Below are 24453 nucleotides of genomic sequence, written 5' to 3'. Positions count from 1 at the left end.
AGAAGGTCAACAAAGTTTTATGAAGAGAAGAACAGAATATTAGAGGGTATTAGGCTGAAGAGAGGGAGTTTGGGAGTTTTATGTTATTGGAAGAAAGTTAGAACCTGAGTCAAAGGTTGCAGCAGCAGGAAGCAAAGGTTGTATGTTGCTATTTAAATATGAAAATAGTTTCAGCTCCAGAAGCAGGATTATTGATGAGTGGAAGGAAAGACTGAGCAAAAATCTGCAGTTTTCCTAATTGTAGCTATGTGCAATTGTTAGTGTTGAAAGATTTATTTGTAAGCTTTGGGATATAACATACAATGGCAGGAGGATGGTTGTTTTCATCATAGAATAATGAGGCTAGAAAAGCCCTTTAGAGGTTCTGTTTCACCCTGGGATAAGAAGCATTAGCTGTATCTGTGCAGTATCATATGCAGTAGGTGCTTGCCTAGTCTTCCACCCTGGAAAATTTCATTCACTGAAACCTGTGTGTTGGAAGAATGCTATCTCTCAGTACATGCCTGCTCTCCTTCAGACAAATCAGGCATATCAGTCATTAATTTTTTCTTTCTGTTGGTCGTATTTTGTAGACCATCATCGTAGCAGAAGTTGTATATCAATTTGACACCCATCCATCTTGAAATGGGAATACAGAAAGCTGGAGAAGGCACTCCAGAGCCTTATCAGCATTAAGTAGACTGTAAGAATTACTGCCATGTATGTGTCCCAGTATGATGTTTGCCTTGTTTTCAATAGCTTGAGAGTGTTGACTTACATTTAGTTCTAATCCATGTAAGCCACTTCAATGTTAGCATTTATGTTGGTTATTACTCATCGTCTGCTTTATTGTAAATACTTAAAAATAACCTCCTTGTTCCATAATTTTTCTAGGACTTGAAGTTAATTTGATGGGTTTGTAATTCTCTGGCACTTGTTTTTACCCTTTTTTAATAAATAATAGGAGCTATTTGTGCAATTTCGCATCTTTTAAGATCTCACCTATGCTGTGCAAAAACTGAAACATTGCACTGAATTCTTAACAATTCATGGCATTGCATCAGCCAGCTCTTAACTGCTCTAAATTAATCAGGCCCACTCTGGCTGAAAATGCTTTACTTCATTATTCTCTTCCTATGTTAGGCTGAGGCCATGGTTTGTCCCTGGTATCAATTATGATAAGTGCCTCCTTGTGACATTTTGATGAAGATTAATGTATAGTTTTGATGTGTGCTGATGGTCATGAGCATTCTGAAACCTATTTATTACAGTTCCCTCTCAGGTAATGAATGATCTGTGAACTCATAACCATTTTGGAGGGAAAAATTTAGCTCTTTTATGATCTATGCCATATGCCCTGTGAGTTGGCATTGCAATCAACTGGGTATAAATTTTGTGAAAGGGCATTCTTGTCTCAATAATACAGCATGCTTGCCTGTGTATTTTGTTGGTCATTGGTGGCTAAACTGGAGCAGTGGGGCTACTTGCACTGGACTGTGTCAGGAAGCAAACTTTCTCATAACATCAGAAGGGAATTTACAAAAGAAGCAGTAATTATTTATATTCAGCTTGGAAAAGGATTTTCTATACTTCTTGTTTTCTTGCTGTGGTTTACTATAGCAAGTCAAAGGAACAGAATGTAATTTAAACATTAGAAACGGAACACTGGCTTTAAATATGATTTCTCTTTTGGAGTTGGGATTTTCCTTAAATAGATATAGCTTCTTTTATTGCCCTGAAAAGTTAAGAAATCCTTTTTGTAGGGGTGAGCCGTTTAAAAGAGGTGCTATTTACAGAATCGGTGTTTCACTTAGAGTCATAGAATCATGGAATAGTTTGGGTTGGAAGGGACCTGAAAGATCTATTTCCAACCTCCCCCCTGCCATGGGCCAGGACACCTCGCACTAGACCACACTGCTCAAGGCCTCATCCAACCTGGCCTTGAACACTTCAGTGGAGGGATGGGGCAGCCACAGCTTCCCTGGGCAATCCTCATTGTGAAGAATTTCTTCCTAATGTCTAGTCTAAATCTTCCTCTCTCCAATGTATAGCTGTTCACCCCTGTCCTATCACTAAATGCTTTTATAAAAAGTCCCTCCCAGCTTCCTTGTAGCACCCTTCAGGTACTGGAAGGCCACTGTAAGGTGTCCCCGGTGCCTTCTCTTCTCAGCGGTGAACAACCTCAACTCTCTCAGCTTGTCCTCATAGCAGAGGTGCTCCAGCCCTCTGATAATCTTTGTAGCTCTCTGATAATCTTTGTAGCCCTCCTCTGGATCCATTCCAACAGTTCCATATCCTTCTTATGTTGGAGATTCCAGAACTGGATGCAATACTCCAGGTGAAGTCTCACAAGAGCACAGCAGAGGAGCGGAGTTACCTCCCTTGACCTGCTGGTCACGTTTCTTTTGATGCAGCCAGGATATGGTTGACCTTCTGGGTTGCAAGCGCACACTGCCGGCTCATGTCGAGCTTTGAATCAATCAGCACCCTCAAGTCCTTCTCTGCAGGGTAGCTCTCAATCACATCATCCGCCATCCTGTATTGAAATTGAGGATTGCCCTGACCCAAGTATAGGACCTTGCACTTGGCCTTGTTGAACCCCATGAGGTTCACACAGGCTCACTCCTTCAGCCTGTCCAGGTCCCTCTGGATGACATCCCGTCCTTCCAGTGTGACAACTACACCACTCAGTTTTGTGTCATCTGCAAACTTGCTGAAGGTGCACTTAATTTCACTGCCTATATAATTGATGAAGATATTAAACAGCCCTGGTCCCAGTAAGTATCACTGAGAGACACCATTTGTCACGTATCTCCATCTGGACATTGAGCCATTGACCACTACTCTTAATGCGACTAACCAACCAGTCTCTTCAGATCACACCTATTGGTTTTCCTGTGTCCACTGCTGTGGTTACCTCCTCATAGAAAGCTACACGGTTGGTCAAGCAGGACTTGCCCCTGCTGAAGCCAGGAACCACACTGTGTGGTCGCTGAAAAGAGGAGTATTCCTAGGGATCTGCTTCACTTTATTTAGTAGTCTTGAATTAGAGTTTGACAGCCTGTATACCTTTTATCCAGTTTTTTATTTTGTCCTTCCTGTTCAGGGAACATCTGGGCCATGCAAAGTCCTCTGCCAGGAGCTCTTTCAGGCTTGGACTATACAAGCCTGTGCAGCTGCTTTCTGTACACACCTGCACAGTTGTCCAGCCTGCTGTGGGGGTTGCTTGTGCACCAATGTCCATGCTTTCCAGGCACCATGGTGATCGATTTTTCTTCAGCTAGCTACACAGTTACGTAGTAGCATGCTAATTAGCATCATCTGTGCCAGTGGGTGTTGGTAGTAGCACATGTAAGGTTCAGATATTGAGCATTTATCTTCTTATCAGTTTTTAATAGCAACTACTGTGGGTTGCCATTGTTGTTTTGTCAGTTTTATGGTTTGCAAGCCTGCTTTTTTTCTGAGCATTGTATGACAATGCTGTGTTTGTAGTAGATACAGAAATCTAATATCTATGTTACATTTAAAATCAGTTTAATGAATAATTATATCTCTTCTAGCAGTAGGTGCTTACTGATAAGACTGAGGAAAAGTTGGACACCCACTTTGTGTGTTTTCCTCCACTTCAGGCAGTGGAACGACACATAAAAGTAGCTGCCAAGAGAAGATTTAGGAAGTAGGAAGAAGAAAAGCGTATTGGGTACTCTTACTGAAATGTTGAGTAAACAAAATAGGAAAAGGGACATAGGTTGAAAATCATATGTGGACAGGAGCACAGTTGTCTAGGAGTTTTCAAACAAGAGTAAGACTGTAGAGAGTTGGTAATTGCACATGATCAGGGGTGCATCTACACTACAGTAAACAGAAGTAAAGAAAAAATGTCAACAAAAATTATTATCTATTGAGGAAAACATTAATTTCATAGAATCAGAATCACCATGATGGAAAAGATCCACCAGATCATCGAGTCTAACCATAAATTTACCCCTAGCAGGAAAAATATACTAAGTTTATGAATGCAAAATCAGAAAGCAGTGAGAATAATGTTCAACAGGAATACACAGCTTTTTCCTTGAAGTTCTTGACTGCAGGATATTTTGGATTGTGTTTAATTCAAGAGCAAGTAGTGGTTTGTTGGTCATCTTAGCCAGAAGAGTTTATGGTGTAAAAAACCTTAATGTTTCATACAAATTATAACTTTTTGATGTTTTAAGTTGTGGTACAGAAAATTTAGGATTAAAGCTTTGGATTCATAATAAATGCGATTGAAGTGGAATTTTGCAGGTAACTGAAAATATAAATTTTTCTTTCATAAAAGCAAGTTTAAGTGACAAAACTGGTTTTTATTTTTAATTTACAAAATACACAAAGGATTTCCAATTTTAACTCTGCTTAATTGTGGTAACTTTGCTAGTAGGTGGTTTCTATGGTTTGTAATTGTTCCCTGGCAAAGGATGTATGGTGATTAATGTTTTTTTTCCAGATGTAAACATATCAAGCACAAGAATGAATCATACAAAACTATTATTGAAACATTTTCAAATCAGCAAATGCTTTTGTTACTTGTTACTCTTTGTTTTCAAAAGGTTCAAAAAATTAAACTATGTGAGTCTGGGCAGGAGGGGAGAGGGAGGAAGACATTTATAAGCTCATTTATCTGTCCCTCCAATGTTTTTTTCCTGTTGTGAATCCCACTAAATGACCGAAGAGATGGAAACAACTATTTTAAACTAGAACATGTGGTATTAAACCAAAAATGCTCCTCAGTTCTTGGTCAGTTCGGGATCTAGAAATGTGAGTGTTAAGCAACTGAATGTCCTTGAAAATGGGCTTCTATAAATAATATTTCATCCTGTGAATACTGGTGGATTATGATCATCAGAACAAGCCAGGTACAGGTGCTTGTGGACTAAAGAACAGTTGCTTCTTCCTACTCTTCTTTTTACTCCAGTGTCTCATGTTGGATTTATTTGCCCTGTAGCCAGTGAATGCCCTTGTATGACATAGTGGAGGTCAAGCAGAAGCCAGGGAATAGACATGAACTTGCCTTGCTGCCCCTTGGGAAAATTGATGTTACATATCTCTGCTGAAATTTGGTGGAAATATCCCTATCATACACTCATCATTTCACACTGGTCAACAAAACTACTGTACAGTAAAAAGTTAGACACTGAGTGTGCACTGTGCCAGTGTGAAGTCAGACTGGAGCAGGATTCATAAGGGCAATTTAAGATGCCACCACGTTGACTACCTATTTCCATTTCCCCTTCCACTCTGCAAATGAAAACTATCATTTCCGTTGGCCAGTGCTGGGAGTGACAGAAGCTGCTGTCTGTCCAAGCCTTACCTGGTGCAATTTGAAAGAGAGTGCCTTACCAGGAGTACAGCACTACCTTCACCATCACTCTGGTTGGAGTGTCTGGGAATGAGCACACAACTCAACTGAAATCAGTAGTAGTGCCAGGCAAGGAACTTCAAGCAGTAGAAGATAAAGGAAGAGGTGAAGTAGTGACAAAGTGGCAGTGCTGTGATAAAATAAATACTTTCAGTCTGAGATAGAGGAAGCCTCCAATTTTTTCTGTTTCACCCTGTAAACTTAAGGCAAGTTAGCTAAATCTTTTGTTCTCAATTAATGGATAAAAGCATGAAAGAAAAATAAAGAATAATCACAATCTTAATACTTTTCTTCTTTTATAATATGGTGGAAGATAGGGATGGGATTACTTGTGTTTCATCACTGTTATCTGCAGTCAGAGTGTTGCTGTAGAGTTTACTCTGAAAGAAACGGAATGGAGACAAAAGGAAGAGGGATAGCCATTTCCCTAGCTTCATTTTGCCCAAAACATTACCATGTACACCCCTAACACATCTAAAACAAAACCTAGACCTTTCACTTTGGATCCTGATGACCTTAGATTTGCATGCTGTCTTGGTGATATGCCAAAGTGATAAAGAATTTGGGTAACCAAATGTAAAAGAAGAAATACAAAAATATAGAGGATGAAATTTGAGAAATTGTTTCAGTAAAAGCAACCCTATAGCTTTATCTAAGTTCAACTCTGTTACTGACAGCATCATAATTTAAAAAAGAAGAGTGAATAGATGAACCCTCATTTTATAATGATCAGGGTTTTGCAAGACCTGTAAAAACAAAGGAACATGGAAGTATGTCCACTGTCTTTAGCAGCTGCTGGATAAACGTTGTTTGTAGCTTATTTTGATCTATGTTAAACACAAACATGGAGCACACACAGAAAGATTTCCTTCCATTTCACCACCCTTTGGAATACTTGACTAATGATTACTGTATTTACATTTACTACATGATATCTTTTAGGGATGTGGTTGAGAATAGGATAAGAAAATAAACAGAGGTGTTGAATCTGACCTCCAGAAATAGAATCTGAATTACTATAATGTAACTACAAAATAGAATTTATGCTATTTTGGAACTGAGATTATCAGTAAAACTCAGGTACTGCTTAGTTTGCGGGCCTAGCACTGCTTTCAGGAAGTGTTTGCATTCTTTATAAAACTGTTTGAATTTTATTCTGGTAAGAACTGGAAAGTATTTTTCAATGTTGCCTGTATTTGCTGAGCACAAGGTAAGTCCACAAGGTAAATTATTGCTAAGTTTTCTAATCTGCAGTGGATAAATACTGACCTTGTTGGTAGGTGTTTCCTATGTGCTACTTTGGAATCACAATCTGGACTGAACAAGTTTGCTGAACTCACTGTCATAATGCTGTTTAAGAGAAAGATTAACTCAGGCCTCATTACAACAAAATCTCTTTTTTTCCCTAGGTGAAATGGAAATTCCGGATTCAAATAACCCCTTAGGTCATGCAGATGGACTTGAGAGACCAATTCCAACACCTAAAGGTAGAATTAATTGTAGTTACTTTTTCTTACCTACCTACCCCTTCCCCCCAAACATAAGCATAACTTAGAAAGGACCAGCAAAATCTTGTTATTATATGTTCACTTGATTTACCTGTGAATACAAGTCTGTAAGAAAGGCAGCCTTGTGTGACTTAATACTTCTGATTCTAAGCAGGGATAGCAAGGTTATAGGAGTCTATAAAAATTAATTTTTAAGCATATTCAGTCCCCCCACACAGAGGAATTAGATGTTTGACGCAAACACAGAGGGTTATTATTACCTTCCTCACATATTTTCTGTCGCATTGGCACCATGAAAATTATTTAATTTTCTACAGTGCCTCATTTGGCATCTAAAGATAAATGTGAAATATTGGTGTGTCTAAGAGTATTTTGTTTGAAATAATTAAAGCCAGGCAATGGCAACACAAGAATAATTACTTTTCACGTAGCTCTGAGCATTAGTGATTTTTTTTCTTAAACTTACTGTAATGGCAGAATTTCTATAAGTTTGTTGACTAGCATAATTTTTTATAATACTTTATCACTTAAACTATTGATCACAATGCTGTTCTTGGATCTGGAAACGCACATATTTACTGCAGATTGTGACTCCAATTACAATTTGGTGCAACTTCTTAAGGCATTTTTGGTGTTCTGCTTGAGGAAGCTAGTTTTCTCACTTGTAATACAGATCTCTTTTTTTTCATTGTATGGATGTACTGCTGTAGAAAGGCAACCCCTATCCCTAGACATAATGTCAGATAATTTTGTTAGCATGAAGAGCTCAGCCTGCTTTCTGCCTTACCGTTAGCATTCTCAGAAAGATGAGCTTGTGCTGAAGCCTACAAACCTCTGAGTTGCCGGTCAGATACAACATTGGAAGCTTCTCTTCCAGAAGAACATAAATTTCAAGGGTACCTTGGAATACAGTCTCTGTTCTCATAGAAATCCAATGTTATATAATCATTATTGTACTTTACCTGAACACTAGTTAGATTTCTTACATTGACTGTGCTTACTAAGAGGGTTTATTTTCAGATCTTTCATTAATCTATCATGAAGCACGTGCAAGAGAACCGGATGATCAGGCCCAGTCAACACGGGTTCACAAAAGGCAGGTCTTGCCAAACTAACCTGATCGCCTTCTATGACAAAGTGACTCGGCTGCTGGATGAGGGAAAGGCTGTGGATGTATCTTCCTGGACTTGAGTAAAGCCTTTGACAGAGTTTCTCACAGCATTCTGCTTGAGAAACTGTCAGCCTCTGGCCTGGGCAGGCGCACACTCTCCTGGGTGGAAAACTGGTTGGATGGCCGGGCCCAGAGAGTGGTGGTAAAGGGTGTGAAATCCAGCTGGAGGCCAGTGACAAGTGGGGTTCCCCAGGGCTCAGTGCTGGGTCCAGCCCTGTTCAATGTCTTTATCAATGACCTGGATGAAGGCATTGAGTGCACCCTTAGCAAGTTTGCAGACGACACTAAGCTGGGTGGAAGTGTTGATCTGCCGGAGGGTCGAGAGGCTCTGCAAAGGGATCTGAACAGGCTGGACCGCTGGGCTGAGTCCAATGGGATGAGGTTTAACAAGGCCAAGTGCCGGGTCTTGCACTTGGGGCACAGCAACCCTGTGCAGTGCTACAGACTAGGAGAAGTCTGTCTAGAAAGCTGCCTGGAGGAGAGGGACCTGGGTGTGTTGGTTGACAGCCGACTGAATATGAGCCAGCAGTGTGCCCAGGTGGCCAAGAAGGCCAATGGCATCTTGGCTTGTATCAGAAACGGCGTGACCAGCAGGTCCAGGGAGGTTATTCTCCCTCTGTACTCGGCACTGGTGAGACCGCTCCTTGAATACTGTGTTCAGTTTTGGGCCCTTCCCCACAAGAAGGATGTTGAGGCTCTGGAGAGAGTCCAGAGGAGAGCAACAAAGCTGGTGAGGGGGCTGGAGAACAAGTCTTACGAGGAGTGGCTGAGAGAGCTGGGGTTGTTCAGCCTGGAGAAGAGGAGGCTGAGGGGAGACTTCATTGCCCTCTATAACTACCTGAAAGGAGGTTGTAGAGAGGAGGGTGCTGGCCTCTTCTCCCAAGTGACGCGGGACTGGACAAGAGGGAATGGCCTCAAGCTCCGCCAGGGGAGATTTAGGCTGGACATTAGGAAAAAATTTTTCACAGAAGTGGTCATTGGGCACTGGAACAGGCTGCCCAGGGAGGTGGTTGAGTCACCTTTCCCTGTAGGTGTTTAAGGCACGGGTGGACGAGGTGCTAAGGGGCATGGTTTAGTGTTTGATAGGAATGGTTGGACTCAATGATCCGGTGGGTCTCTTCCAACCTGGTTATTCTATGATTCTATGAATTTCTATCCTTAACTGGATAAAAGAAGTGTTTATGTTTGCATATCTCTAACCATGTTCTCACTGATCATCAGTAAGTGGCTGTGTCCTTCCCATCTCGGAGGAAGACTTGGTATACTCCTCAACCCATTTCCACTTCCTGAAAATCCCAAATTATTTTACAGGATTTTAGAAGTAAATTTCAGTAGTAGGCATTCCTGCCAGCAGTACTGTATACTGTGCTTGTTTTAGCCACTCCACATTCACATACCCACTGCTTTTGGTGGGAAAAGTTCCATGTTTAATCTTCCACAGCATCTGACAGGCTCGTTTACTTGGCAAGCTGGTCCCACTTTACTTTTTTGTTATGTCTGAGCTTTTAAGGGTACAGACATGAAAGAAAATGTTATTTCATGTGACATTACTTGGGTAAATTCTTGCTGAGAAAGGTGTTGTAGTTATTTCCTTTTTTTTTTTTGCAGGGCCACAGGCAATACCTGTCTAAGGAAGTGATTAATCACATCTCAAACATTTCTACATCATAAGGATTTTGTTTTTCCGTCAGAAAAAAAGAGACCCTTATTCTTACATGACTCATTGGTATAGGATCTGTTGTTAGTTTCCAGCACGCCTGGTCTGGAAGTGGCCTCTTTTTGCTCCCCTGTTATTTTTGTGGCAACAAAATACTCCAAATAAGCAAAAAATCTTCTGGCTGAAATTTTTTGTTTCTTTGCTTGGAATGTTAACCAATGTATTTCTGTATCATAGCAAGGCAGCAATTTTTGTTTCAAAAAATCGGATAGTTCTGCTTCAGAGTTTGTACTTACCATTGAGGCTGTTAGAAGGAGTCCTTTAGCTTCTTCCATCACATTGACCTTATTTCCTTCCCTGAGAACTGTTTAGTATCTGACCTTTGTTTTTCTTCTGATTGTAGAATAGCCCCCAAACAGGCATGAAATAATAGTTAATAGGCTTTAATAGTGCCCAATGTTAAAGCCACTTTAGAATTACTAATGGTTATAGGTCACTCTCTCTTCTAAATTCTCTAGAAGTCCTGAAAAATGATTCTGTCTCCAAAGATGTAAAAAGGTTAAGCAAAGTATTATTAATAATGTACACTTAAAAAAGTTGCAAATCTCTTTCTACAACTGAAGCCAGTCTTCTGAGAGTTGGCATAATACCACAACTCAGATAAAGGCTTTGAGGATGACTTATCTTCCTGTTTCCTTTAAGTGAGCACCTGAACCACCAAAAGGAACACTACTTCTGAGCAATGTTTTGCTGAAAAATAGAACAGAACAGTGGTCGTTTGCTGCATAATAATTTAGGTCTTAGAGTAATAATATAAGGATTTGAACACCAGTCTCCTCCCAGTCCATGGAATCTTTGCAAAGATGATCCTTTCCCCAACCTCAGTTTCAATTTAACATCTTTTGGTGGCTTTCTGCTTTGCAGCGAACACTTTAACAAACTAAACTCTCCCTAGTTTCTAAAAAGTCTTTTCCCTGCTCAGGTGCCAGAAATCATGTCAGCTCCGTGCTCCCTAAACACCCAGACTTGCTTCCTGCTGAGCCTTGAGCTGCTTTCTGTCTGCTTTCCTGCTCTTGGGCAGCTTCTCCTGCCAGTGATGCTGGGGAAGGGGTGAAATCACCTCTCTCCTGGCAGGAAGGTGTTGGCCAGGATAAGGCCAACAGGAAGCTTTCCTGTCTGAAGCCTAGAGAAGAAAAAGAACGTATCTATTAATGAGAAATAGTTACAAGAGTTATGGCGCAAGCTAAAACCAAGTGTGTAATAATGAGCACTGTTAGTGCATCATCATGGAGGAGCTTACTGCTCGCAATCTCATACTCTCTCATACTCTTGAAATAAGGCTGAGGGAGATATTAGAGAGTAAAATACAGACTCTTCATGTATAGCTGAGATGCCAGTCAAATCTTACATCATAAATAATGTCTGGTGGTGGTATTCTTACAGCAATATGCTTTGATAGTTGAAGAAATGCATGAGTAAGAGCAGCCTGCAATAGCTGAGACATTGAGTAACTTGGGTTGTTCCAAGAGATATGGTCCTCAAGCCCCTAACCTTAACTGTGGTTTCTGCCTGGAAACTCGTTCTGATGCAAAAGGTTATCTGTGTAATAAATTCAAGTTATGACTGGGTGCTTTGACTTGATATAAGGTAAGCTGTCGGGAATCATTCCTATGTATCCTAAAAGTGGTGGCTTTCTATCTACGTGACTGGTGACCCAAAGAACAGTCCACATCCTACCTGCATTGTTGTGCCTCCCAAAGATGTACTTATAAATGGTCAGTAGCCTAGGATAGGTGGTACCTGCCTCTTCATGGTCTCATCTGGGAGTTCTGAAAACAAGAAAACAAAACCATTCCACCCTTTAGAACCGGATTCCAGGGCTAGTTAAGATCTTCAGTCCTTCCAGGATGAGAAAATACTGCCTAAAAATAGGTTTAATTCTGCTAAGACAGTGTAAAACCATCAGTTTCTTTGCGGGGTACAATGTGCACATTGTGGCAGTATTTCAGTGCTGATTCGGGGAGACCTCATTGCTCTCTATAACTACCTGAAAGGAGGTTGTAGAGAGGAGGGTGCTGGCCTCTTCTCCCAAGTGACGTGGGACAGGACAAGAGGGAATGGCCTCAAGCTCTGCCAGGGGAGATTTAGGCTGGACATCAGAAAAAAATTTTTCACAGAAGTGGTCATTGGGCACTGGAACAGGCTGCCCAGGGAGGTGGTTGAGTCACCTTTCCCTGTAGGTGTTTAAGGCATGGGTGGACGAGGTGCTAAGGGGCATGGTTTAGTGTTTGATAGGAATGGTTGGACTCGATGAACCCGTGGGTCTCTTCCAACCTGGTTATTCTATGATTCTATGATTCTATGATTCAACTTCATTCCTGACTTGACTATAATTTGTTCCAAAGTAATGCATGTGATCCAAATCACTTCATTTTACATGCTGTTGTCTGCCGTTTTACACATTGAGTTCACAAGTGGTATGGAAGATATCAGGCAAGTAATGGGATTAAATTAGGCTATATATGTATCGATTCATCTGGGAACATTGTGTGGCAGTGTGTAACAATGCGGTGTCCTAAACTGCTGGTGTGTGTTTCGGGAGAGCTGCAAATACCCCTTCCATTTCCTAACCTGACTCTAGCACGTTGCAGATCACTCATCTTCGTATTGTGGTTAAATAAAGCAAAAGGATAAAGAATTGGGAAGACTGCTTTGTATTTAGGAAAATACCTTGTGCGGGAAATCATGGGTCTTAGACTTCTCTCACCCCTCCTTGTTGGTTCTCAGTGTATTTCCTGTTTTGATTTACTTGTGGGAAGAGTCACTTTACTGGACTCCTACCAAAGCTGAGGTGTGATGGTGTGATCCATGCCCCCCGAACTCTTACAGCAGTATTGCTATAGACACCTCTAGAATGAAATGCTTTGAATTTCAGTACCTTTCATGTTTGTTTTCTCTTAATGATAGCGTGCAGCTCTTTTATAATCCCAGAACACTCTGTAACTCTTACTTATAGGTAAATAGTTGTACATTTATGTTTTTAGCTTAGTATCTGGATTTTCTGGGTTTGGGGTTTTTTGGGTTTTCTTTTTGTTTTGGTTTGGTTTTTTCAGTATCTTGACAATGATTTGACACATGCAGGGGAAGTTTATCTTCACATTCTTGTCAAAATGCACAAAATAATCCTGTCATCTTAATTTTGATTTTCTGTGGGATTCTGTTTTATATACTTCTATCAAATGTATTCCACTTAGGTTGCCAGTATTTTGTATTTCTAATGAAGGCATTTCACAGTATGAAAGAGTTTTGCCAGGATTCATGTCAATCGTTTCCCTAAGCTGCTTTATTCATAGGGTAAATAGAATACGAAAGTATAGGATAATGTATAGCTTAAGTTGTATTATCTTCTCATAGCGTGTTGACTGAACCATTTCTACTCTGTTCAAGCAAAAAAAAAAAAGTAGTATTAGTTCTACACTGCGTTATAAACCATAATAAAAGAGAAATTTAATTTAGAGTATCTTTGCCTACAGCAAATGCAGAAATGTCCATCAGATAGCTTTTCCCTTTGAAGTACTTCAAGCCAAGGCAAAGATCACTGAAGGCAAAGGAAGTGTATTCTTTCATTTCAGTGACCCTTGGAATCAAGCTGGGGTATAGCAAATAGTCTGCAGCAATAGTATTCTGTAGCACAGAAAATTGCTGTCCGTTACACTCAGATTTTTAAAACATTCTATTTGATGTGTACCAAATGAAATATTTTTATTTATAATATAACATTTACAAGTTTTTAAATGCTGTTTATAAATAACAAGCCCAAAACATTTTCTTTGTATATTCTTTCTTTCAAAGGTATGTCAGTATTAAAACAGATTAATAAACTGTTCAAGTTTAAAAAAAATGAAATTCACTGATGCATAACACAAAATATAGGGCACAAGTTAAATACAAGTTCTAGCACCTTCACATTTCATTTTCCTCCATACCTGTCCAAGTGAATATTTGTTAGGAGAGAAAAAGAACAACATTGCTTTACACATTGATGAGGTCCTTATTCATCTTGGGAAACTGTTTTTTTCCCCTAAACCATTGCATCAAACTTGCATCCACACAGTATTTATGGTGTGACGTACATAACAAAAAGTAACTACTGATTATCACCACAGAAACTAAATAAGGAAAACATTCTTAAGAACATGGTTGGTTAAATTTTCCACTTTGTTTGAAAGATTTGCAATTGCGGGTTATCTGAAGTGGGCACCAAATAACAGAGCAGCACAACAGAGCTGTGCACTTTGTCATACATTTTTTTCAGATTCACTAAGTATATAAACACCAGACTTCAGCATCATCTCTTAAAGTGGAAATGAAACTACTAAGTAGAGAGTATGCATTTCAGGCTACAGAGAGAGTGAATAGGCAGTGAATAGCTCTACTGCTCCTAAGCTGCTCTGCAGAACTTTGAAAACACAAGTGCTTCAAAGTTCAATGAGTTAAAATATTTATTACTTGATTTGTAATAACAGAGTAATATAAGATCCTGCAGAAAATAACTGTAAAATTGGCATGATAAATAAAGAACTAAAGCCAAATTCTGACCTGCAGGAAGTGGGTTCAGTTATGCTGACTTCAGGGGAAGTGTATCTAATCACACTGGGTCTGAATTCATCCATAAATCTCTGGCATTCTATTTGGTTGTAATAGTTCTGTCCTAGTTATTAATAGGATCATATTCATAAACTCATATGACATATTTTGGATTGCTTAAAAACTAAGGACTGAATTCCTTCCTACAGTAATTCTGGTTTAATTTTTGAAACAGAAATGTCTAACATTAGTTTATCTCAAGTTAATAACATCTCTTGGAAAACTTACTATCTATTTTAATCCAGATTTATTTGAATGTAATATCCATGTCTAACCTGAAGTGCAGACTCAAACCAGCTCTATTTAAACTAAGAAAAGTGAAATAGTGGTAAGAGTTTGAGCAAAGTGTAAGCTGAGCAATGGCACAAAAGCTGACCAACGGCAGAAGAACAATGTAGATGCTTTATATACTTCTGTGTTAAGGAAAAAAAGTATATTGAAAAGGTAGAAGAACCACGCTCCCTGGCTATCAAATTACAGTGCTTGAATTTATCCCACCTGTACAGAAAACATCTTCGCTGCCTCTTTTGCTTATTAGGAATCAGGAACACCTCTGAGCCACATGATTGTACTTCTGTGCTGGCTCCATACTGGAAGTGGCCTAATTCTTCTCAAAAAGACCTTAAATCATCTCATTTGCCTGCCTTGTGTGAGCACAATCAGGCCAACCCTAGGACTGCTGAATCATAGACTCATAGAACCACCGAATAGCCCAGGTTGAGGGGGAACCCAGAAGATCATATGGTCCAGCCTTTTTTTTGGAAGAGGAGCCTAGACAAGATCATCTAGCACGTTGTCCAATTGCATGTTGAAAACATCTACTGATACAGGCTCTACCACATCTCCGGAGAGGTGGTTTTCCAGTGAATGATTGTTCTCACTGCAAAATATTTATTTATTCTGTTGAGATGAAATCTCTTTTGATGCAACTTGCACCTATTGCCCCTTGTGTTCTCCATAGGGCTTCTCATGAAAAGAACATCGCCATCCCCTTTGTAGACACCTTTTAAGTACTGGGAAACTGAGATGAGGTTCCCTGCTGAGCCTTCTCTTTTCCAGAGAGAAGAGACCTGACTCCTTTAAGTCTTTCTCTATATGGCATATTCTCCAACCCATTGAAGAGAGAAGGCCTTGTGGGGGATGTGGCAGTAGGTGGACGCCTAGGACAAAGCAATCATGAGATGATAGGGTTTTCTGTTCTAGGTGAAGTGCTACTCTAGGTGAAGTGAAGAGGATGGTTAGCAGGACAGTAGCATTAAATTTCCAGAGGGCAGACTTTGAACTCTTCAGAAAGCTGGTTGCCAAAGTCTCATGGTAAACAATACTTAAGGGCAAGGGAGCCCATGAGGGCTGGGAGCTCTTCAAAAAGGAAATCCTAGCAGCTCAGGAGAAAGCCATCCCCATGTTCCAGAAAAAAAGCCGGCAGGGGAAAAACCAGCTTGGTTGAACAGAGAGATCTTGAGTGATATCAAGAAGAAGAGAAACGTTGATGGGCTCCGGAAGAAGGGACAGGCCTCTTGGGTGGACTACGGGAGGGAAGTGAGATTGTGTAGGGAAAAAATCAGAAGGGCTAAGGCTCAACTAGAAATCAGATTGGCAAAGTCTGTGAAAGATAACAAAAAATCCTTCTATAAATATATAAATAATGAAAGGAGGACTAGGGAGACCATACAGTCCCTATTGGACGCAGAAGGAACAACAGTGACAGGGGATGAGGAAAAGGCTGAGGTACTTAATGCCTTCTTTGCCTCAATCTTTAAGTGTAAAGAAAGTTGTTCCATCCGTGTACAAACCCAGGAGCTAGAGGAGCAGAATGAGGCTCCCATGATCCAAGAGGAGGTGGTCAGAGCCTTGGCAGCCCGACTAGACACCCACAAGTCTATGGGGCCGGATGGGATTCATCCAAGGGTATTGAAGGAGCTGGCAGATGTGCTGGCCAAACCCCTTCCCATCATCTTCCAACAGTCCTGGAAGACTGGGGAAGTTCCACTGGACTGGAGGCTGGCTGATGTTGTGCCCATCTACAAGAAGGGTCGCAGGGAGGATCTAGGGAACTACAGGCCTGTCAGTCTGACCTCAGTGCCAGGGAAAGTCATAAAGCAGGTGATCTTGAGTGCTATCATGAAGCACATGCAAGAGAACCGGGTGCTCAGGCCCAGTCAACACGGGTTCGCAAAAGGCAGGTCTTGCCAAACTAACCTGATCGCCTTCTATGACAAAGTGACTCGGCTGCTGGATGAGGGAAAGGCTGTGGATGTATCTTCCTGGACTTGAGTAAAGCCTTTGACAGAGTTTCTCACAGCATTCTGCTTAGGAAACTGCCAGCCTCTGGCCCGGCCAGGCGCACACTCTCCTGGGTGGAAAACTGGTTGGATGGCCGGGCCCAGAGAGTGGTGGTAAAGGGTGTGAAATCCAGCTGGAGGCCAGTGACAAGTGGGGTTCCCCAGGGCTCAGTGCTGGGTCCAGCCCTGTTCAATGTCTTTATCAATGACCTGGATGAAGGCATTGAGTGCACCCTTAGCAAGTTTGCAGACGACACTAAGCTGGGTGGAAGCGTCGATCTGCTGGAGGGTAGGGAGGCTCTGCAAAGGGATCTGAACAGGCTGGACTGCTGGGCTGAGTCCAATGGGATGAGGTTTAACAAGGCCAAGTGCCGGGTCTTGCACTTGGGGCACAGCAACCCCGTGCAGTGCTACAGACTAGGAGAAATCTGGCTGGAAAGCTGCCTGAAGGAGAGGGACCTGGGGGTGTTGGTTGACAGCCAACTGAACATGAGCCAGGGGTGTGCCCAGGTGGCCAAGAAGGCCAATGGCATCTTGGCTTGTATCAGAAACGGCGTGACCAGCAGATCCAGGGAGGTTATTCTCCCTCTGTACTCGGCACTGGTGAGACCGCTCCTTGAATCCTGTGTTCAGTTCTGGGCTCCTCACCACAAGAAGGATGTTGAGGCTCTGGAGCGAGTCCAGAGAAGAGCAACAAAGCTGGTGAAGGGGTTGGAGAACAGGCCTTATGAGGAACGGCTGAGAGAGCTGGGGTTGTTCAGCCTGGAGAAGAGGAGGCTGAGGGGAGACTTCATTGCTCTCTATAACTACCTGAAAGGAGGTTGTAGAGAGGAGGGTGCTGGCCTCTTCTCCCAAGTGACGCGGGACAGGACAAGAGGGAATGGCCTCAAGCTCTGCCAGGGGAGATTTAGGCTGGACATTAGGAAAAAATTTTTCACAGAAAGGGTCATTGGGCACTGGAACAGGCTACCCAGGGAGGTGGTTGAGTCACCTTCCCTGGAGGTGTTTAAGGCACAGGTGGACGAGGTGCTAAGGGGCATGGTTTAGTGTTTGATAGGAATGGTTGGACTCGATGAACCGGTGGGTCTCTTCCAACCTGGTTATTATGTGGTTCTACAATTCTATGATTGTCTGCATGGCCCTCCTTTGGACTCTCCCCTGTCTTTCTGTACCTTTTTTTAAATTTTGTGAACAAGAGCTGGACACAGTACACCACGTGTGGCCTGACAAAAAACTCTGCAGGTTGGGATGATCACCTTTCTACCTCTCTACATAGTAATGCCCCTGTCAATGCAGCCCAGGATCGAATTTGTCTTTGTTGCTGCAGCAGCAGTCTGCTGATACATGTTCAGTTTGTTGTCCACCAGGACCCCCAAGCCCTTTCAGCAAGACTACTTCTCAAGCTACACAGTGGTTAGCTTGAACTGGGCTCTTCGATTATGCTGGATCGTGCTTTCCTTCTTGCTGCTAGAAATGCTAAAATGTTTGCTTAAGTAATAGCTTTAATCAATGTCTTGTATTCAGTATTTCAGCAAGATAGCCTGCTGTTTTTTCTTCCCTGGCAGAATGTCATCCTAATAATTCTAATTCTGCAGCTATGAAATGTAACTGGAAACAATGAATGATGTTGTCATATGACATTGCAGAAAATATTCATGTTTTTCTCCCCTTTTTATCAGGTGTTTGAAAAGAAATATTTTTTGTGTTTTGTCAAAGTGCTTTAAAGTCTAGTATATATTTGTAATCTTATAATAGGGAGAACTAATGTAAAGTTGCATACAGAATTATTTATTGTTTTATGAGGAAAAAAGGTGACAAAATACTTTTCTTATAAGTTTGCAATATCATGTGGAGATTATATATATTTGATTTTATTTCATTTTCTACAAACTAAAGTGATAAACTAAATTCCTCTTTGCCTACATTGTATTTTCATATTATTCATTAATGCAGGGTTTCTTTTGAAAGGCCAGTGATAGACAACAACGTAGTACTTGAGAAAACCCATTTTTCCAGCAAAATCTGGCTTTGCAAATTCATTATATTCTGATGTTTCTACTGCTTCCCTCTCCAGTGCTGTACCTAGCCACTAAAGAGGAACTGATTGGCATGATTATGTCAAACGTAAATCAGAGCAGAACAACAATTTTCTTAAGGTATTTCAGCAATTAAGACTGTGAATGTTGACCACTGTATTGCTGGTGTTACATTCCTGCACAGTAATGCTATTTTTTATCAACTACAGAATAATTTAACTGACAGGAAATGGCACATGTGGACCTCCATCAAAGCGATTTCATATTTGGATTCAGATGACATAGAAGCATAATGTAATATGAGATATTCCTAGTGCTGTATGTCTAGGTGGTATAAATTCATAAAGACAAACATATGAGCACGACAGCTAGATACTTCTCTTAATGTTTTTGACAATCTTTTTGACAATCGCATTATTATTTCAGTGGAATTACATGCTTTCAAGCTTTAAATCTGTGATGTGTGTCAGTTGCAGTGCTCCTAGCACCAAATTAAACTGAATGATAGTAACATACAGAAGCTTTGATTGTCCAGTTTTAGAGTGTTCTTCAATCAATCATATCTTTTTTTTATCTCTTGAGGTCACCAGTACAACATATGTGCTTTTTGATGAGCACTTTGCTTTCAACAAACCACAAAGTAGAGTTTTTAGTTTCCCTTTATAAGACTAAACCTGTGGAACCTGATTACTCAATATCTATACAGACCTTTCTTTGATTTAGCACTATTTTAGGACTTGATGTAAAAAACAGCAGCCTTTAAATTGAATGTGAACTTAAAATCTTTAAAATTCAGTTGTAAGATAAACCTACCGAAATCAAGCTCATCTTAAGATTTTCTTGTCAGGTGAGTATCTGGCACATGAATTTAATATCTATTTCTAGTTTTAATTATTTTCAAGACAAATACATGACTATGTAAGATCATTAAGTAGTAAATTTATAATATATTCTAATATGATTGCAACTGGGATTACTGTTGTATGGAGTAAGGCTATATTTTTCTGTTACAGCAGTACCTGTTTCCCAAGAGGCATAGAAACTGACAAGTAAAAGTCATTAATGCTTCAGAATAAGTGTCCACAAAGGGAGTTAGGATTATAATGGCAGTAATTCATGCTTTACTTCCTAATCTGCCTACCTGTCTGCAAACAAACACGAAGTCAGTCATGAAAGACAAATTGTAGTGATGATATGATGTCCCTAGGACAGTGAATTGCTTTTTTTTTTTTTTTTTTTAATGTATCCTTGAAAGAAATCTAAAACCATTTCCAAGATCCTCTCTTAAAAATGTGCCTTTGGGCAGTCTTCTATTGCAACCAAAGTGAAGTTTGATCTTTTCTGACCTTATACCCTCTTAGGTTACTTCCTGAACTTTTTGGAACCGGTAAACAATATCACTGTAGTCCAAGGGCAAACAGCAATTCTCCACTGCAAGGTGGAAGGAAATCCATCTCCAAATGTCAGATGGCTAAAAAATGATGCGCCGGTGGTTCAGGAGCCAAGACGGATCATCATCAGAAAAACAGAATATGGGTCGCGTCTGAGAATCCAGGATCTGGATACTACAGACACGGGATACTATCAGTGCGTGGCTTCTAATGGGATGAAGACGATAACTGCAACAGGAGTGTTGTTTGTAAGGCTTGGTGAGTTCCTGGTTTTTATAATTACTCAGATTGCTTTATAGTCTGGGTATTAGTTTTCACAATAGCATAATGAGAAATGAATTTGATATTTTAAGAAAAATTCTTATGAAAAGAAATAAATAAAGCTATTGCCTGGGGCCTCTCCTCCAGTGCAGAACTTCTCAATTTAACTCGATACTCATTTACTCATAATAAAAGAAAGTAAATACAGATGGAATGATCTGTAAATATGTACTGAAGAAAAAAAATTAAACAAATACCAGTATAAAGTACAAAAAAATAACATTGCATTGCCTGGAGTTTTCACTGTACTGCTGAAATCAGTCTGTTTTAAAAAAAAAACTGCAGAGAAGAATGAGAAGCAATTTTCTATACGAGGTTCATAGTGATGGCCGATCCTTGTGAAATATCATGTCTTTACTGCTACATGAAGCATGACCTCAAATACTACCTTTCAACAGCTGAAAGTACAGCACACCTTTTAAAAAGTACACACGTTGCACTTAATCATCCAGCCTGGAAGGCAAGCTTTTATTTAGTTTGCTTCTGAAGCAATGGGAAAGAAAAAATTCTGAAGACATTTTCCTAAAATTTCTTCTGATTTTGTAGTGAAAACAGCGAACTCTGCAGTCTAGTTTGTAGTGGTTCATTACTTGCTGGATATTTGATCTTGTTCCTTCTGTGACTAAAGTTAAGACCATGTCCTTGTCATACCATAAACTCTGATAGCTAGGCTTTAGTGGGGCTTATTAAGAGGTAAGTGATGTGTCAAGATAACACATTGTCTTTTTAACAGCCTGTGTTTTTATGGTGAGAGATATTTTCTAAAAAAATGGGATCCACTCGTGTTGCTGCCCAAGTAAGCAGAATATTCATGTGATTTTTATTTGTGGCTTTGAAAACAGCAATATATAATAATATGCAAGAACACAGAAGGTTTTGTTTGAATCTTGAGACAAACCACCCTTAAAAAGACAGTGTCTTGAGTGTCTTGGATTGCTCTTGGCTTTTTTATGTTGTTGTTCTTAATCCAGACTTGTCAGCAATGTTTGTTTTGTTTTTACAGGTCCGACAAACAGCCCAAATCACAATCTTCAGTAAGTACTTTTTGGAAGATTACTTAATACACTCTGACCAATTTTGTTTTGTAAGAATTTATTTCATAAGCTCAGCAAACACTGTCTGCAACCACAGTGTGCTTGCTAAAAATACATTATTTGATTTAAAACTCTCAGAATGGAAGAAGCTTTTACAGACAGAGGTAGCATTATGTTACAGTGGGGTTTGGTTTGATTGAATTTTCTTGCACAACTTCTGCTTGCTTATTTTCTATATTGGACAAGCAAAATACCACAAAGTCATGATGTTTGAACAGTAATTGTTCATAGGGCAAGTATGGCCTGGAAGAGTGCTTAAAAATGAATGGGTAAAATGCTTAGGTTCTTGTGTTTGTACATTTACCCATGTTCTGTTATTGTAACTTCTAAAGTCACATGAAACAAGACTAGAATTCTGTGTTTGAGTAGCTGGCTAGAACCTCTGTTTGTTAGTGGCATTTTGACTTTGGTGATTTTTGTTAGCTGCCTGGGCTCACTTCCTGATCCAGTTCACAAAATATATTGTTTCCGTTTCATCATTGGTATTTTACATGTTAGTTTAAATTTAACTACTTCATATTTTAATGTATCTCACAGTATTCTACTTGAAAAACTGGCTGACACTGGTCTGGACAGGTACACCTTTTGCTGGATGGCTGGGCACAAAGAGTTGCGGTAAATGGAGTTAAATGCAGTTGGAGGTTGGTCACGAGTGGTGTTCCCCAGGGCTCATTGCTAGGTCCAGTCCTCTTCAATATCTTTGTTAATGTTCTGGATGAGGGGATTGAATACGCCCTTAGGAAGTTTGTGGATGACACTAAACTGGGAGAAAGTGTCTGAGGGTAGGGAGGCTCTACAGAGAGATTTGAACAGGTGGGATCCATGGGCTGAGGCCAATGAGGTGAGGTTCAAGTGCTGAGCCCTGCACTTGGGACACAAAAACCCTGTGCAGTGCCACAGGCTTGGGGAAGAGTGGCTGGAAAGCTGCCTGGCAGAGGAAGATATCAGGGTGTTGGTCGAAAGCTGGCTTAACAAGCAGTGTGTCCAGATGGCCAAGAAAGCCAAAAGCGTCTTGGCTTGTATCAGAAACAACGTGGCCAGCAGGACCAGGGAAGGGTTTCTGCGCCTGGACTTTGCATTGGTGAGGCTGTTCAGTTTTGGGCCCTTTACTATAGGAAGGACATTGAGGTCCTGGAGCGTGTCCGGAGAAGAGTGATAAAGCTGGTGAAGGGGCTGGAGAACAAGTCTTATGAGGAACGACTGGGGGAGCTGGGGTTGTTTAGCCTTGGGATGAGGAGGCTGAGGGGAGTCCTTATTGCTCTCTACAACTACCTAAAAGGAGGTTGTAGAGGGGAGGGTGTTGGTCTCTTCTCCCAAGACGCAGGTGATAAGACAAGAGGGAATGGTGTCAAGCTGCATCAGGGGAAATTTAGAGTGGACATGAGGAAAAAATTATTCACAGAAAGGGTTATCAAGCACCGGAACAGGCTGCCGAGGGAGATGGTTGTCACCATCCTTGGAGGTGTTTAAAAGGTGGATGGATGAGGTGCTTGGGGACATGATTTAGTAGTAGACAGCTGCAGTTGGAGTTGATGATCTTTAAGGTCTTTTCCAACCTAATGATTCTATTATTCTGTGATTGTATAATTTTTGAAGTAGATTCTGCAGTTGATCAAGTAATGAAGTGAGGAATGCAGTCTGATGCCTTTTATATATTAATGGCATAAAATTAGTTTTGTGATAGACTAGTTAAAAATAAGAGTAAAAGAAAATTTGTAAAGACACATGGATGCTTTTCACAAGTATGTTATTTATCTGGTGGCTTAAGTGGAAAAACTTTAAATAACTGCAGTAGGCTACTGGACTACCACTCCATTCATCTTACCCGTATGTCACTCAGTTGTCTTATGTATATAAAAATAATATCATATGCTACACATTCTTGCATTTTATATGCACAGAAACTGTAAGTTAATTTAAAGGAATCCTCCTTGAATACTGTGTTCAGTTCTGGGCCCCTCACCACAAGAAGGATGTTGAGGCTCTGGAGCGAGTCCAGAGAAGAGCAACAAAGCTGGTGAAGGGGCTGGAGAACAGGCCTTATGAGGAACGGCTGAGAGAGCTGGGGTTGTTCAGCCTGGAGAAGAGGAGGCTGAGGGGAGACCTCATTGCTCTCTATAACTACCTGAAAGGAGGTTGTAGAGAGGAGGGTGCTGGCCTCTTCTCCCAAGTGACAGGGGACAGGACAAGAGGGAATGGCCTCAAGCTCTGCCAGGGGAGATTTAGGCTGGACATTAGGAAAAAATTTTTCACAGAAAGGGTCATTGGGCACTGGAACAGGCTGCCCAGGGAGGTGGTTGATTCACCTTCCCTGGAGGTGTTTAAGGCATGGGTGGACGAGGTGCTAAGGGGCATGGTTTAGTGTTTGATAGTAATGGTTGGACTCGATGATCCAGTGGGTCTTTTCCAACCTGGTGGTTCTGTGATTCTATGATATAGGGATTTAACAAGTTTTTTGTATTTTTCTTAAAAGTGATTGCTAACTATTGAAGATTAAAAACAGCTGTTCATGACAGAGTAACCACTGAAATCCTTCAGATCTTACAGCACTTTAGGAAAGTGTTATTCACTTGTTCTACAAAGGAGAAAAATTGTGAGATACCAGGAAGCTGTCTGACCTGTGAGATCAGAAGGCAAGAGACAGCAAACTGAAGGCTGCGTAGCAAAGCACTGCACTAAAGTTCAAGGAACAGTTCTCTAATGCAACTGAAGAGTGGCAAGCTCTGGGTACAAGATGAGAAGTTGGGAATCACGTCTTGCATTGATTTACTTTTTGTTATTGAGCAAATAATTAATCTTATAGCTTTTGCTTTCCTTAGTGTTTCTTAAGCTTTTCTCCATTATAAGCATTAACTTATTAATATTTTACAAATATCAATATAGATAAAAAATTCCAACTGACAGAGTGAAAAAAATTTGTTGATTATGAACTCTTAAGTTAAAATGAAGAAATAACAATTTTTAAAAGTCTT

At 40.5% G+C, this 24453-nt stretch overlaps 1 protein-coding gene across 3 annotated transcripts in view; it reads left to right on the top strand.

Annotated features, from left to right (window-relative positions):
• Window positions 1-24453, top strand: part of ROR2 (receptor tyrosine kinase like orphan receptor 2) — a 148265-nt gene that overhangs the window by 93677 nt on the left and 30135 nt on the right. For all 3 annotated transcript variants that reach the window (XM_069879945.1, XM_069879946.1, XM_069879947.1), the window contains exons 2-4: window positions 6784-6861; window positions 20037-20324; window positions 21391-21421. In XM_069879945.1, the coding sequence (XP_069736046.1) occupies window positions 6784-6861; window positions 20037-20324; window positions 21391-21421 (397 nt within the window). The remainder of the gene's footprint in view (window positions 1-6783; window positions 6862-20036; window positions 20325-21390; window positions 21422-24453) is intronic.

The sequence above is a fragment of the Phaenicophaeus curvirostris genome, chromosome Z (assembly GCF_032191515.1).
Source record: "Phaenicophaeus curvirostris isolate KB17595 chromosome Z, BPBGC_Pcur_1.0, whole genome shotgun sequence".
NCBI lineage: Eukaryota > Metazoa > Chordata > Aves > Cuculiformes > Cuculidae > Phaenicophaeus > Phaenicophaeus curvirostris.
The sequence above is the reverse complement of the archived record's forward strand: the minus strand, read 5'-3'. Positions and strand labels throughout refer to the sequence as shown.